Genomic DNA, 15,923 nt, shown 5'->3' on the forward strand with positions numbered 1-15,923 from the left:
CACACTTGTTTGTTTTGCTATGGAAGCTAACGTTAGCTAATGTGCTAAAAAGTTAGCGTTCCAGAGAAATCCAATATTCCTCTTAATCCCTCCCCAGTTTCTGATGAGGTGGACATGATAACCCTTAATACACATAACCTTATTCATCCCTACAACAGGAAATACTTTTTCAACCTGATTGGATTTAAGATTAAACGAAGCCTTTTTACACTCCAGGATTTTGTCTTCAATTTTTCACTTTTAACCTTTTTCAAAGGGTAAGGTTTTAAAAATCTAATAGATAATTTATGGTGGAGGGAGGGTCGTGCATTTTTCACTCAGGGAGTGATAAGTAAGGAACAGCCCCTTACAAGTAAAAGCCCTGCCTTCAAAATAAAAGCATCAGATTGTGTGTAAGTAAAGTATTTCATGCAAAATATCTCCTTTCAAAGTAACATGGATTATAATAATTGATGCATTCCTGTGTTAATGTTGCAACTGTCGATGGTAGAGCTCATTTTAAATACCTGATATACAGCTGAGTGGTTTAATCCATAATAATTTAATATCCAGTACATCATAATTTACTGGTTGATTTATATTTTGTATTATTAATCTCAATCTTTTAAGTATCTACAGCCTTTAAAAAAAGTATCATATTTCCCCATGAGATGTAGTGAAGTAGAGGCATCACATACTGTACTAAATACTCAAACACAGTTCCCTTAAAAATTGTTCTTAGGTGCAGTACTTGAGCAAATGTACAACACTGACTATAGTTTTAGGAAGAGAAACGTCAAGAGTACATTTGTTCTCCAGCTGTAACTGTGATTGTATTATTTTGTTTTCTGTTTTCATTACAACTGTTAACATCACAAATAACATTTTTTATGATGCGTATTTGTATTCTTTGCCTCATGTTTTAAGTCTCTGTCATCTGTAGAAGTGTAGCCTTTTATTTTGGTACAAAAGTCAGAGCGGAAGTCTTGTTCTTGAAGTTTTTATACTTTATGCAACAGTCTTGTGGAAGATTTTCATCACAAAAGATTTAAATTTTAAGTAGATCCTTACACCTTTTGTTCCTCCGAAGACGAAACCATTAACCTTCTGTTTTTTTTTCATGTTTTAATCTGATATGCTGGTTGTTACTAAAAATGGATAAGACACCGTCATTTAGTTACAGTGATACAGTTTATTTTATGGTCAACCTGGATGCAAGCATCTCAAATACTGTTACTCTTTTGATTATTTTGGGTAAATACCATCTTCATACTTGTACGTGGAACGGGATGTACTCCGTACGTCACTGTGTTTAAATGTTTTGAACAACTGGTCTGAGAAGACGACGAGGTTCATCAGGTTTTCTTAGAGTTAGATGCTGTCGCCAGCTGGTGGACACAAAGTCTCACTACACAAATACATCCAGGGCCCATTTGTTCAAAAGTAATCCAGCAGGATTAATCCAATCAGATAGGATCAAATCCTGAAATCCAATTGTTCAAAGGAAAAACAGGATTACGTGATCAGAAAAAATCTGATAATCCAATCCAGTTTTTTATCCTGATCAAACCTCCAGTTTGTTTTAGAATCAGGATTACTTTGATCCAAAATATCAGGATTACCTGATCCCAGCAGAGGGCTGGATTCAGACTGGATTACAGGGGAAATTAAATAAAACTAGAACTGTTGAACAGAGTTAAGAGAATAATAAACTGCATTTTTATTTTTATCTTAAGTAGTATATTTACGTAATATATATTTAGATCATTAAAAACTTAAATCTATGCGTTCTTTATGTTTGCTGCCATCTGCTGGTCATGTTTTAGTTTCTTTCTCAGTTACAAGTCAGGCCCAGTGGAGTAAAGACATAACGACAAACAGTGCAGAAAGTAGGTAACGCCTTTTTTTACCCAATTTTAAAATAATAACACTTAATATTACCACATGCTCGCTGTTCTACCTGATGTTCTCCCCAATATTTGAAAAATGTTTTAACATTTTCAAGCTGAATTTTCCTTATTGTGACAAAGTAAGTTCAATTCAATTCAATTCAATTCAATTTTATTTATAAAGCCCAATATCACAAATCACAATTTGCCTCACAGGGCTTTACAGCATACAACATCCCTCTGTCCTTAGGGTGAGGTGAACATGGTTGTAGATAAAATAATGAATTGTTGCTAATGAAATATTCCATGAAAGAGCTGTTAATGTCAAAGCTAACATTAGCCAACTTTAGATAATAATTTCTTCCTACTTGGTCAACTGTTCCCAGAGGTCTGGTGAAACACTGTCAGGCTAACGCTACCAGCTGACGTTAGCTAACTTTCTACCTACTAGCTCAAATGTTCAGTTTGCTAACATTACCATCTAACATCAGCTAACTTTAATATTTTCTACCTACTAGCTCAAATGTTCCAATAGCAAACGTTACAACCTAACATAACTTTAGCTAATCATTTCTCAAATGTTGCGTTAGCTAACATTACCATCTAACGTCAGCAAACTTAAGATAAGAATTTCTTCCTACTAGGTCAACTGTTCCCAGAGGTCTGATGAAACGCTGTCAGGTTAACGCTACCAGCTGACGTTAGCTAACTTTAGCTACTTTATTTCTACCTACTAGCTCAAATGTTAAGTTTGCTAACACTACCATCTAACATCAGCTAACTTTATTTAATATTTTCTACCTACTAGCTCAAATGTTCTAATAGCAAATATTACAACCTAATAAATTTGCCCAGATGAAGGCCGACTCAGGCCGAAACATGTTGGCAATTTTTATCTGTTCTACATGAACTGGCCTGTTTAATAAAGCTTTTTAATTGCCAGAGTGCCTTGGACCGCCTTTTCTTCTTCTTCCTCGTTATGCTTCCTCGCAGAGGACCAAAGAACACCTGCAGATTTTAACATTTTTTACCTTTTTGAACGCCGCTGCCCTCCTTCCTTTGTCTTTGCTTTGATAACATAACCTAACTTTAGCTAATCATTTCTCAAATGTTGCATTAGCTAACATTACCATCTAACGTTAGCTAACTTTAGCCACTATTTTCTACCTACTAGCTCAAATGTTCCATTAGCTGACATTACCATCTAATGTCAGCTAAGTTTAGTTAATATTTTCTACCTACTAAGTCAACTGTTCCAGAGATCTGATGAAACACTGTCTGGCTAACGTGACTTGCTGACGTTTGCTAACTTTGGTTACTTTTTACTACCTACTAGGTCAACCATTCGTATAGCTAACTTTAGCTAATATGTTTTACCTACCAGGTCAACTGTTTCCAGAGGTCTGGTCAAACGTTGTAAGGCTAACGTTACTGTAACATGTTCACACTGTCAGTTTATGTCCACTTAAAGGGTTTTTGCCACTGACGGGTTCAGATTGTTATTCTAACTGTCTGACAACATTTAGGAAACGATCCCTACAGAGATAGACCTTTGTTAAAGAGAAATATCCTTTTTGTTTAACCAGGAACAGCCCCAAAATCGCCATCGCCAAACCCACCAGACTCCATTTAAATAAACAGTAATTTTATCACTGTAAAACACACTTCATTTATAGTCGGGAGAAACAAAATAAAACTCACAAAAGCGTCTTGGTACATCTTTACACTGTTCCAACAATCACCAACTCTGGTTTGGTTGAAATAAACTGTTGAATTAACCCAGGTAGAAACAAGCTGCCTCTACACACGCTAAAATCACTGATTATTTAAATGGGGTCTGGTGGGTTTGGTGATGGTGATTTTGGGGATGTTTCTGGTTCAACAAAAAGGATCTTACTCTTTATCATAAAGGTCTTTCTCTGGAGGGATCCTTTCCATACTGTGTCAGACACTTAAAATAACAATCTGAACCTGTCAGTGACAAAAACAAACACTTTTAGTCGATGTAAATTGACATTTCACAAATGCCCTGAGAGGTTGCACTGCAGCCTGTTTCACCACTGCCAGCTGCAGGATCAGCATCAGATAAATTTCAAAAATTGTTGTTCCCGTTAGTCACTTAGACACAAAAACATGGGAAAATGGGATCCAGGTTGAAAAATACTGAACTCAAGTACAGTACTTGAGTAAATGTACTTAGTTACCTTCCACTACTACTTACCCTTACATAACAGAATGTGAAGGCCACATACAAACTATAACCTGCATCAACTACACAGCCTTTACAATATGATAACATAATTTAATGTGGCACAAAATAATTTGATTACTATTGTCATTTCATCTCCTATAAAGAAATTAATGTAACACACTATATAAAGGAGTACTGTATATGATCTTAGGACATGTTAAAACATGGCTGCAGAAGCCATATCAAAAGCTGTAGTAAGAGGTGTTATAAATGATCGTCATGATGACAAAATCTAAAATGCTTTCACTATCTGATTCAAACCGACGTCATCTCACAGTATGCAGGGAATAAATAGAAGCAGAGCGCTGGATAAAAATGGAGCGTGTATCTGTCATCAGCGTGTTGAGAGGAGCTGCACAGCATCCTCTATTATCTAACAAACTCCTGTTATGTAAAAGCAGGGAAGAAGAACTGCAGAGAGGAGGAGGAGGAGGAGGAGGAGGTCTATATTAGGGTTCGACTGATATCAGGGTCGATACTGATGGTTCATTCATACAGTCTGACAGGATGGAGACAACGATGATGATGATGATGATGATGATGATGATGATGCATCTATATTTACTACAAAACTGCTCAACATTATTATGGTCGTCTGCATCTATGTAAATTCATGTCCAGAGATCTGAATCTTCATATTGTTACCATAAAGAAAGTTTGCGGGTAATTTTTAAATTTAAAGACTGGGGCTCAGATGCATTTCAGCATTTTTAACAGGGACATTTCTAAAGTTTGGAGGGGGACATTTCAGGATTTTTGACAATTCAGCATTTTTATCATTGATATTTTAACAGTTTGACTGGGACATTTCAGCATTTGTGACTAGAGAAGTACTGATACCACTTTTTCCTCCCCGATACCGATTCCGATCCCTGAACCTTAGGTATCTGCCAATACCGAGTTCCGATCTGATACCAGCGCGTAAAATAAAAATGGATGGGACATGAATTGTTGTATGTCTCAACTCCTAAAACTCTGTGTAAAATATTAAGAAATAAATACATAATAGTAGAATGAATGCCATAAAACTTTTTTTATTATTATTATCCAGTGTTGACAGAGATCAAGACACAGGTTAAAGTGCAGCCACACAATTTGGTAAAAAAGACATTTTAAAGGCTACAGTAGAATGCTTTTTAAACTCCGCTCCGTTTCCGTTTTGTTTGCCTGTAGCGTGCGTATGCGTAATGACATGAGGCATTACGTGGTATCGGATTGGTCATAGGCTGTACTCGCCGATACCCGATACCGAAATTTAGGCAGCGTCGGAGGCATTTCCGATACTGGAATCGGTATCGGTACAACTCTATTTGTGACATTTCTGCATATTTATCATCAAAATTTTTGACAGGGATGCTTCTGCATTTTTATCATTGACATTTCAGTGTTTTTAACAGGGTTATATCAGAATTTTTACAGGGACATTTCAGCACTTTGGACAGGGACCTGTCTGCAGCTTTGACTTTGAAAAACTTTAGCATTTTAGCATTATTGAAAATGGGCTTTTCAGCATTTCTGACAGGAATATTTTTCCCCAAATTTCTTTAATTTGAATGTCATTGTTGCAATCAGAGGATTTGCTTATCGCAGTTTATTTCAAGCTGTGTTGTAGAAAACAAATTCCCTTTGTTAATTAATTAATTTCTTTATTCATCCATCCGAACATCCAGTTATTAATTTGTTTCATTCAGTCAATAAAAACTCTGAATCATCATAACCACCTTTATTCAAACGTTTATTAGTCATTCACTTATTCATTTTTATTCATTTAATCATTTTTTCTGTCATCCATCTCTCCATTTATTTATTACTTCATTCATTCATCCTGTTATTCATTCATGGTTGTTCATTAGTTCATTCATTCATTAATTTATTTGTATGAAGAAAAGAGAAAATAATAATGAACACACTATTTCCTAAAAAAACCCACAGCTAAATAATCTCATCAGTCAGAAACTGCTGCCACAAAACACCTTCATCTGTATCCACCAGTATCTGTCTGATACTCGCCATTAAAAACCAGTATCAGTCGAAGCCGCCTGTGTGATGCTGCTGTGACACAGTGTGTGTGTGTGTTTGTGTGTGTGTGTGTGTGTGTGTGTGGGACCACAGATCCCAGTTTACCTCTCTCTCCTTCCAGATCCATCTCTCCACCTTCCTCTCCTCTCTGCAGCATCCCTCCTCCTGCTCAGCCAATCGCCTGCTGGGGAGTGTGATCATGTGACCAACAGCCACCAATGTCTCTCGACCAGGCACCGGCAAAAAGAGGGGCGGTGTCTCTCCTCCTCCTCCTCCTCCTCCTCCTCCTCTCTGTGAGTCAGACGGTGTGTCTGGAGGAGAGTGGATGGATGTGAAGGATCCGTCTAACAAGCTCAGACACGTTTCTCCTTCTTCTTCTTCACCCGGACAGCAGAGGCTCCGTCTCTAACCCGCCCTCCCTCCCACTCCTGGGGAACACAGGGGGGATGAATGGGGAGGCCATGGAGGGGAGCCCGGTGCAGGAGCAGCAGCATGCCGGTAACGGCTCCCACCTCCCTCCTCCTCCCACCATCACACCGGCCATCCCCCCCTACGTGAAGCTGGGTCTGACCATCGCCTACACCATCTTCTACTCGCTGCTCTTCGCCTTCGTCTACGCCCAGCTGTGGCTGGTGCTTCGGTACCGACACAAGCGCTTCAGCTACCAGACGGCCTTCCTGTTCCTGTGTCTGCTGTGGGCCGCCCTACGCGCCCTCCTCTTCTCCTTCTACTTCAGAGACTGTGTGACCGCCAACGCACTCGGACCATTCGCCTTCTGGCTGCTCTACTGCTTCCCCGTCTGCCTGCAGTTCTTCACGCTCAGCCTCATGAACCTCTACTGCGCACAGGTGAGGGGGCACTGCTGCTGGTACTGGTGGAGCAGAGACCGGTAGCATGAAGAGAACCTATCAGCAGCTTCAGTGCTTCAACTTCTCTCTTTGCTGCAGTGATGTAGAAGTGTACTTCAGGGTGTGTCAGTACACTGTGACATCATGGGTGGGTGTGGTCACAGGTACGACAGAGCACACCTCTGACCACACCCACCAGAGATGCAGCAGTCCAGCCAGAGAGGGCAGTGAAACCCTGCTCTTTAAGGCTGCTTTCACACCTGCCCTGTTTGGTTCGGTTCAGTTGAACTCAAGTTCATTTCACCCCTCAGTGCGGTTCATTTGTGCAGGTGTGAACACACCAAAACAACCGGACTGAGACCTTCTTGAAGAGGTGGTCTCAGTCCGGTTCCAAAGGAACTCTGGTGCGGTTGGTTTGTGGTGAGAAGGTGTTCCGACCTGGATGTGAAGCAACTGCAGTCACATGACACATTGTTTGGGTTAAACATGAGCATGTTACAGTCCTGGAGGATTATTAATGTGCACCTCCTCCTGTACTGCCTTAATATGCACATTCAGCACATCCAATGCATCAAAACATTGTTTTCTAGTTGGAGCCGCGCCTCGTTTTCAAACTGTATGGTTTGACTAAAATGAACAATGACAGCAATATAGTCCACGATGAGCAGCGCTAAAATCAACCTGCGTAGTTGTCCCTCCATTGTGACATTAGAAAGTGTCACATTTATCTTGCAAGTGTACTCTTCTTCAACGTTTGCTTTACTTCCTGGATTTTTCCCACATGGAAATTCTGACCAATCAAGAGCAGCTTTCTCACACAAGGCATTTGATCTGGTCCTCTTGTAAATGCTGCCGTGAGAACACGAACCAACTCTAGGCAATTATACAACTTTGGAACAACATGAGTCCCTGATTCAGACCAAAGGAGACCACTCTAGGGCTGACAGCAGCCTTAGTGACTCCTCAACCTCTTAAACGCTGCTGAATCAATCACTGTGTCCATCAATATGAGCTTGAGTCTTGCAGCAGAGTGTTGTTCCACCCCCCCAAAACGTAATCATAATTCTAATCCTGATATTAAAGTCTCCAAAGATGATGAATAAGTCAGGGTGAAATTTAGGGGAATGCTTCTCCAATGATGAAAAAAAAACCCAGTCATGCCAGCCTGGTTTCAGACCTCTGATTTGTTCAGCGATGCAAAAATGGTCATGTGCTCATTGATGATTATTTCCAGCAGCTGGAGAAAAAAGTCAATTATGCTGGTAGGTGGGATTAAGAGCAGAGACATCATCCTGCGGAAGGAGCTACGTAGTTCCACCCATGAAAAATAGCTACAGAAACAAGACCACAGAGAAGTGAGAGGCCTGGATTAGATGAAGTGCCATGAAGCAGTCTCAGGTTTGAATGTAAAAGATACAGAATGTGTATTATTTTTACCTTAATGTTTTTTAAAGGTAAATTTAAAGGAAAATTCAGGGTTCAGGCAATTAATAAGAAGCCACATAAAGGCCTTGATGAAACGTCGCTTTGGTGTGTCACAGCAGCTAATTATGAAACTGTGCTACCAGAACACACCATCATTACACTAAACCTCACTGTCAGCGATGTTGACCAGTCCGTTCTTATCCCCAGCTCATCAAATACCCACGCTTTGTCATGCCAAATTGACACCAAAGGCTCCTTTTAGTGTCTTCATGGGACCCACCAGACTTTAAAGTAAAGTTACATAAATTTGGTTTTGGAAAGTAAAGTTACTTAGATTAGGGTTTCGGAAAATAAAGTTACGTAGATTAGGGTTTTGGAAAGTAAAGTTACTTAGATTAGGTTTAGGAAAGTAAGGTTACGTAAATTTGGTTTCAGAAAGTAAAGTTACTTAGATTAGGGTTTTGGATATAAAGTTACTTAGATTAGGTTTAGGAAAGTAAGGTTACGTAAATTTGGTTTTGGAAAGTAAAATTACATAGATTAGGGTTTTGGAAAATAAAGTTACTTAGATTAGGTTTAGGAAAGTAAGGTTACGTAAATTTGGTTTTGGAAAGTAAAGTTACGTAGATTAGGTTTTGGAAAGTAAAGTTATTTAGATTAGGGTTTGGGAAAGTAAAGTTACATAGATTAGGTTTAGGAAAGTAAAGTTACGCAGATTAGGTTTTGGAAAGTAAAGTTATTTAGATTAGGGTTTCAGAAAGTAAAGTTGCATAAATTTGGTTTCAGAAAGTAAAGTTTCTTAGATTAGGTTTAGGAAAGTAAAAGTATGTAAATTTGGTTTTGGAAAGTAAGGTTATGTAGGTTAGGTTAAAGAAAGTAAAATTACATGGATTAGGTTTAGGAAAGTAAAGTTACCTAAATTTGGTTTTGGAAAGTAAAGTTACATAGATAAGGTTTAGGAAAGCAAAGTTAAGTAGATTAGGTTTAGGAAAGTAAAGCCACGTAAATTTAGTTTAGGAAAGTTACATGGATGAGATTTAGCAAAATAAAGTTACGTATATTAGATTTAGGACAGTAAAGTTACATAGATTAGGTTTAGGACAATAAAGTTACGTAGATGAGGTTTTGGAAAAGAATCATGGATGGGTGTCATGTTACATACTTAGCATAAAGTTACGTAGGTAAGGTTTAGGAAACTAAAGTTGCGTACATTAGGTATAGGAAAAGAATCATGGTTAGGTGTCATCATGTTACGTATTTACCTTCAAGTTACAAAGGTAAGGTTCAGGAAAGTAAAGTAACGTAGATTAGCATTAGGCAAGTAAAGGTACGTAACTTAGGTTTAGAAAAAGAATCATAGTTCAGTGCCGTGTTACATACTTAACATAAAGTTACGTAGACTGGTTTTAAGATATTAAAAAGGTATGTACGTTAGGTTTAGGAAAAGAATCATGGTTGGCTGTCATGTAACATACGTAACATAAAGTTATGTTGGTAAAACTTCGACCCACATGAAGGATGTCAACAGACTCAGATTAACCTCAGTTAGCAGACGATTTTGAAATTTTTCCTCCACACATTGAGAGATAAAACACTTCGGCTTGTGGACAGGGGGAGAATCAATCAAATCAATCCCTACAAGTGATGACCGACCCCCTCGTCCACTGAGCTGCAGCCACTCCTGCAGTCACTCAGACTGTTTGAGTTTCTCTGTTTTCAGTTACATGGCAACAAACGAGAGAAGATGCAACGTCGACCATCCTGTTGTTAGACGACTCATATAACGTGAGACTGACTGCAGTTTTTTTGGGGTGATCAGTGCAGCAGCTGCCTCTCCTCTTCATCCATTCAGCAGCAGCTGGTGGATTCAGAAATAGACCAGAAAATAGAGACAGAAGAGGAATAAAGCCTCTTCAGCAGCAGCTTTACACCACTTGTTCCCGAGAGCTGAGATGACGCAGGGGTTTTCTTTTCCAACCAAACATCACGGTGTCTTATTTCCTTAATGAGGGCACCTTCAGTCAGAGAGAAGGGATTAATCGATGAGATGAGCTGCAGACTGTTGGCTGCGAGGCAAAGTGATCAGACCCTTTACTGCAGTAAAAGTACTAATAAAACACTGTGGAAAATACTCTGTTACAAGTAAAAGTCAAAAATGCAATTTTAAGTATCTAAATGTCCACTGTGACTGCGTTAGTAATTTTTAATTTTTTATTTTTTTTGTAATACGCAGCTCATACACTGATGAATATAAAAACAACTCATTGAAATCAGTTGAGAAATATATTTTTTTATTTTTTCAAATGTTTTAAATTTGAAAAAATACGAAGTCGCCTCACAGCAAGAGGGTTCCTGGTTCAAACCCCGGGGTGGGGGTGCCCTTCTGTGTGGAGTTTGCATGTTCTCCCTGTGTCAGCGTGGGTTTCCTCCAGGTGCTCCAGCTTCCTCCCACAGTCCAAAGACATGCAGGTTAATTGGTGACTCTAAATTGTCCGTAGGTGTGAATGTGAGTGTGAATGGTTGTCTGTCTCTATGTGTCAGCCCTGTGATAGTCTGGTGACCTTCAATTACAGCAAATTGTGCGCAAAGAATTGTGGGTACTTCATGCCTGAAAATTCACTGAAGGAAAGACTCGGTCTTCGGTAAAATTCAAAGGATCCTTGACATTGGAACAGTCCTGTGGCGGGATTAGATGACGTAGCCTCCTTGACATCCAGCCATTTAAAGATCCTTCTTTGACTTTGAGAAGCACAAAGTGTCACATTTGGTTGGTCGAACATTTTGGTCTAAACTTAAATATCTCAAAAAATACTGGATGGATTGTTCTCAAATTTTCTAGAGATATTCGTGGGTTCCCAGAGATGAATCCCTCTGACTTTGGTAATCCTCTGACTCTTCCTCTAATGCCACCATGAGGTCCACATTTTTGTTTTTCAGTGAAATGTCTCATCAACTATTTGATGGATTTGCACAAAATGTGGTTCATCATTCATGTTCTCCTCAGGATGAATCGTAAGAACTCTGACTTTTCATCTGGTGCCAACATCAGGTCAACATTTTAATGTGTCCAATACTTTGGTTTATGACCAAGTAGAGTGGTGTTGGAATGACTCCTCAGATAGTCTGGTGTAAAACCACACCATCTCCCATCAACCCTCTGACAGATTCAGATTCACCAGCTGCCCGGTGTGAGTGGAGACAAACGCCAAATTGCTTTCCCACATCCACAGGTCTTCTTAAACTAAACCTCAATTTGAAATAGTGTTTACGTTTCCCACATCGCGTCTCTGATAATTAAATTAAACAAAATGACGTGCAGTTTGGGGCTGCAGAAAGAACTCATTCACATTTTTAAGTCACTTAATTTAAAGCTTAAATCTGCTAATACTGACTAGTTTAACTAAATGTGTTGTATCTCTGATCTTGTCATGTTTAACTTCCTTGTTTCAGAGTATTGTGAACATAACAGAGCACAATACGAAATAAAGCTGTAATTTCTGATAACGACAAGCAACATTTATGTGCAAAATCTTATTTACAGACGCACTACGAGCAGTCAGAAGCAGGTACAGATTTTGTTCATACTGACGAAAAAGATCGGAGCTACTAACATATTGGTGAATGCAGAGATACACATAAATTCCTTCTGCTCACGTTTCATGAATGAGACCCATTATTTTCCATCTCAGTATTTAATCTCCTCCTTATCATCATCTCACCTGCAGCTATCTCAGCTAACACTGTGTGTCCACCCAGTCTGAAGCATGCCTGAGGTGCGCACAGCCTCTTCCTTTGTAGATACCCATGGTTTTTGTGTGTACATAGAGTTTATGCATCTGGACCCAGATCTACCTGCATCACTGAACAAACTGGAGATGAGATTCAGAAGTAGAAAAATATCCTGCTGTAAGTGTGTAATGAGTCTGTTATTTCTCCCCTCACAGGTTTACTTTAAGGCGAAGTCCAAGTACACACCTGCACTGCTCAAGTACAGGTAACTTCTTCAACCAACTCATTCTGACTGAATAACTCAAGTTCACGATGACACTCCAAAACTTATTCATGAATCAGACTGAACATGGAAGTTAAACTGTATTTCCTCGGACTGTTTAAAATGCAGTTAAAGGTTATAGCTGGTACTTCATGCGGAGCAGCTCTCACCCTGTCTCTTCTCCTCCTCCAGACTTCCTCTGTACCTGGTCTTCTTGGGCGTCAGTCTTCTCTTCCTGGTGGTTAATCTGGTCTGTGCCCTGCTGGTCAAAATGACCGCCGCTGATGTGAAGACCATCGTCCTGGTGAGGGTCACAATCAATGACAGCCTCTTCGTCCTCTGCGCCATCTCGCTGTCCGTCTGCCTCTACAAGGTCGCCAAGATGTCGCTGGCGAACATCTACCTGGAGTCAAAGGTAAAGCGACTTACTTTGTGTCTGAGCTTTCAACCTTATCTCATGGTCTTCATCAGCTTCACTGACATGGGCCACATAAGTGAAGGTTCCTGATATTTCCCTCCAGGATATTCCAGGCGGCGGCATGGTGGTGCAGTGGTTAGCATTGTTGCCTCACAGCAGGAGGATTCTTGGTCCGAATCCTGGGGTGGGGGAACCCTTCTGTGCAGAGTTTGCATGTTCTCCCTGTGTCAGCGTGGGTTTCCTCCAGGTGCTCCGGTTTCCTCCCACAGTCCAAAGACATGCAGGTTAATTGGTGACTCTAAATTGTCCGTAGGTGTGAATGTGTCAGCCTTGTAATAGTCTGGCGACCTGTCCAGGATGTACCCCTCCTTTCGGCCAGTGTCAGCTAGGACAGGCCCTTGGACCCCCCCTGACCCATAACAGGATAAGCGGTTATGGAAAATGAATGAAATGAAATATTCCAGGGTTTCTGTGACTGTGAGGAACTTTTTTATTAATATCATGACATCACAGAGGCCTGAAATGAGAAAAAAAACAGTATTAACAGGAATAACAGAGTAACACCTGTGTGTGCAGGGGACGTCGGTGTGTCAGGTGACTCTGATCGGCATCATGGTGGTGTTGCTGTACGCATCGCGGGCCTGTTACAACCTAGTAGTGCTCGCCCTCACCGACATTGAGACCATCAACTCCTTCGACTACGACTGGTACAACGTCTCAGACCAGGTGAGGTGATTTTAAATTGTCCACAGGTGTTCACTGGTTCTTTTACATGATTTCAGTCTGAAGAGAGCACAAGAGTTTAAAGAGTGTCTTTTTTACTCCTAACCTTTGAAGAAGTATTAAGAACTTTTACTAAAGTAAAAGTAAAGTAAAAGTACTAATGTCACACAGTGAAAGTACTCCACTACAAGTAAAAGTTCTGCACTTAAAACCTTACTGAAGTAGAAGTATGTATAGTGCAGTAAAAAGCATTTGCCTTCAAGACGTAGTGAAGGAGGAGAAGGAGAAAGGAGCAGAAAATGGAAGTAAGTAAGTACCTTGAATCTGTCTTTGTGTTTCTCCAGGCGGACTTGCGGTCGTCGCTGGGAGACGCTGGTTACATCGTGTTCGGGGTGATTCTGTTTGTCTGGGAGCTGCTGCCCACCTCACTGGTCGTCTTCTTCTTCAGGGTCCGCCGGCCACCTCAGGAAAGGGTCAGTCCTCCTGGTGGGGTCAGGTGACCTCTGAAATATTTGCAACTGGTTGTTTTTTGGCGTGAGATGGATCAGCAGTTTGGTGCGGCTTCTGAGCTGCGATCCTTGACATTGGAACAGTCCTTCGGCAGGATTTGATGACGTAGCATTCTTGAAATTTGGCTGTTTGAGGATCCTTCCTTGAATTTGAGAAACACCCACTGAACCCCAAATTGCTCCCAATGGTTGTTCATCGGTGTGTGAGTCTGTTAAAAACTGAGTGGCAGGTGGCGCCTCGTACGGTACCCTCAGCCACCACTGTATTATTATTGTATGTGTGAATGTGACTCATAGTGTAAAAAACGCTTTGAGTGGTCGGAGGACTTGAAAGGTGCTATACAAGTACAGGTCCATTTACCATATTGAGTTATTGTAAAATAGTCAATTAGTTTCAGACTGTGTCATTCAACCCCTTGTCAATAGGGGGTGCTGCTCCCTTGAGTATAACAACAGCAACACTATATCAAAACATCAGTTTAAAAACTCTCAAACAACTCGTGCAGTAAAATCCAAGTCTCTTTTATCCAGTTGTACGTTCAGTGCTTTCAAACATGTAAATTTCCACCAAAAAAAAAAGATTTAACCTGAGAGTGAAACTTGCCTCTACTCTTCAAGCCAGACTCAAACACTGAGGTTGATTCTTGGATTTTTACCAGCTGAACCTCTGCCTGCATTCTTTGTCTCCACAGAGCACTGTTGGGATCCCAAACCACGTTCTCTCCTCCAGAGGATATTTCTTTGACAACCCTCGTCGGTACGACAGTGACGATGACCTGGCGTGGAGCATTCCTCCCCAGAATGCATCAGCGAGGTACGAACGCTGACGTGACCACGTCGCTGTTGAAGTGTTGTTTCTGAATTCAGTTCTGTTAAAGCTGCTATGAACAATATTTAGACAATATTTCTTGTCTACTTTATTACCGTAAAACTTAAATCAAACGCCCAATCTCTTTCACTAGCCGGGTGTGGCTACACATTTTGACAAATAAAGGTCTGTCTCAATCAGACCCTTTCTGTGTTTGTAAACAGTGATGACGTATTTTGTGGGCGGAGCTGAACTGGTGGCAGAAAGGGACAGTAGTGGTGTCGGTGTGAGCGCCAAATAAAACGTAAAAAGCACCATAATGTTTATTTTTCTCAACCGATTGCAATGAGTCATTTTTATATCCACGAGTTTATGATCTACTTGTAGTAGAAAAAAAGTTTGTCTCCAGTTAATAATAATCTGGATATTTAGGCTGTAATCAGGGGTCCGTTTCACAAAGCAGGTTCAACAAACACTGAGTCTAATTCTGAACTCTGAGTTGATCTACTCTGAGATAGGAAACTCTGATTTTCCGGTTCCAGAACAGCTGATTTGAATCAGTTTAATCAACTCGGAGTAGTTTCACCTGGCGTTAAGCGCGTGCACCACGACTATAAAAAGCCAGCATCAATGGAGCTCCGATTCGACGAGTCACCATGGCAACTTGGACGAGGAGGGCTGCACTTTTCACCCAACTAGAATTAGAAATCTTAATGCGCTCATACGGCGAGTTTGCACACGTTTTCAAAAAGAAGTGCAACACCGCTGCAGCTGCAAAAGAGAGGGAGATGGCGTGGGAGAACATTGCTGCTCGGGTCAGTGATTAAGTTTAAATGTAGTCCTTTGCAATCACAATAATATTACAGGGGAAAACTGCTTGAATGGTAGCCTATTAATTTATTTCATTTAGGTGCAATCCCGTGTGGGAGAAGCACACTTGGCAGCAGTTTAGGATGAAATATAAAAACATTGTTCAAACAGGTCAGACCTCAGCATAATCTCATGGGGGTACCTCATTTTGATCATGTTTTACATTGTAAAGTAAATATTAAGTGGCTGTTTG

The 15,923-nt window shown here is 40.4% G+C and overlaps 1 protein-coding gene across 2 annotated transcripts in view; it reads left to right on the top strand.

Moving 5' to 3' along the window:
* Positions 1-122: 122 nt before the first annotated feature.
* Positions 123-15,923, top strand: part of gpr137bb (G protein-coupled receptor 137Bb) — a 19,117-nt gene continuing 3,316 nt past the window's right edge. Inside the window, exons 1-7 of one of the 2 annotated variants that reach the window (XM_050043800.1) lie at positions 123-257; positions 6,232-6,986; positions 12,356-12,405; positions 12,595-12,817; positions 13,397-13,546; positions 13,888-14,016; positions 14,745-14,866. In XM_050043800.1, coding sequence (XP_049899757.1) covers positions 6,585-6,986; positions 12,356-12,405; positions 12,595-12,817; positions 13,397-13,546; positions 13,888-14,016; positions 14,745-14,866 — 1,076 coding nt within the window. In that variant the 5' untranslated portion in view covers positions 123-257; positions 6,232-6,584. Of the gene's footprint in view, positions 258-5,943; positions 6,987-12,355; positions 12,406-12,594; positions 12,818-13,396; positions 13,547-13,887; positions 14,017-14,744; positions 14,867-15,923 lie in introns of those variants that run through there. The other variant, XM_050043798.1, reaches the window with a different exon arrangement.

Source organism: Epinephelus moara, chromosome 5 (genome assembly GCF_006386435.1).
Source record: "Epinephelus moara isolate mb chromosome 5, YSFRI_EMoa_1.0, whole genome shotgun sequence".
NCBI classification, from domain to species: domain Eukaryota; kingdom Metazoa; phylum Chordata; class Actinopteri; order Perciformes; family Serranidae; genus Epinephelus; species Epinephelus moara.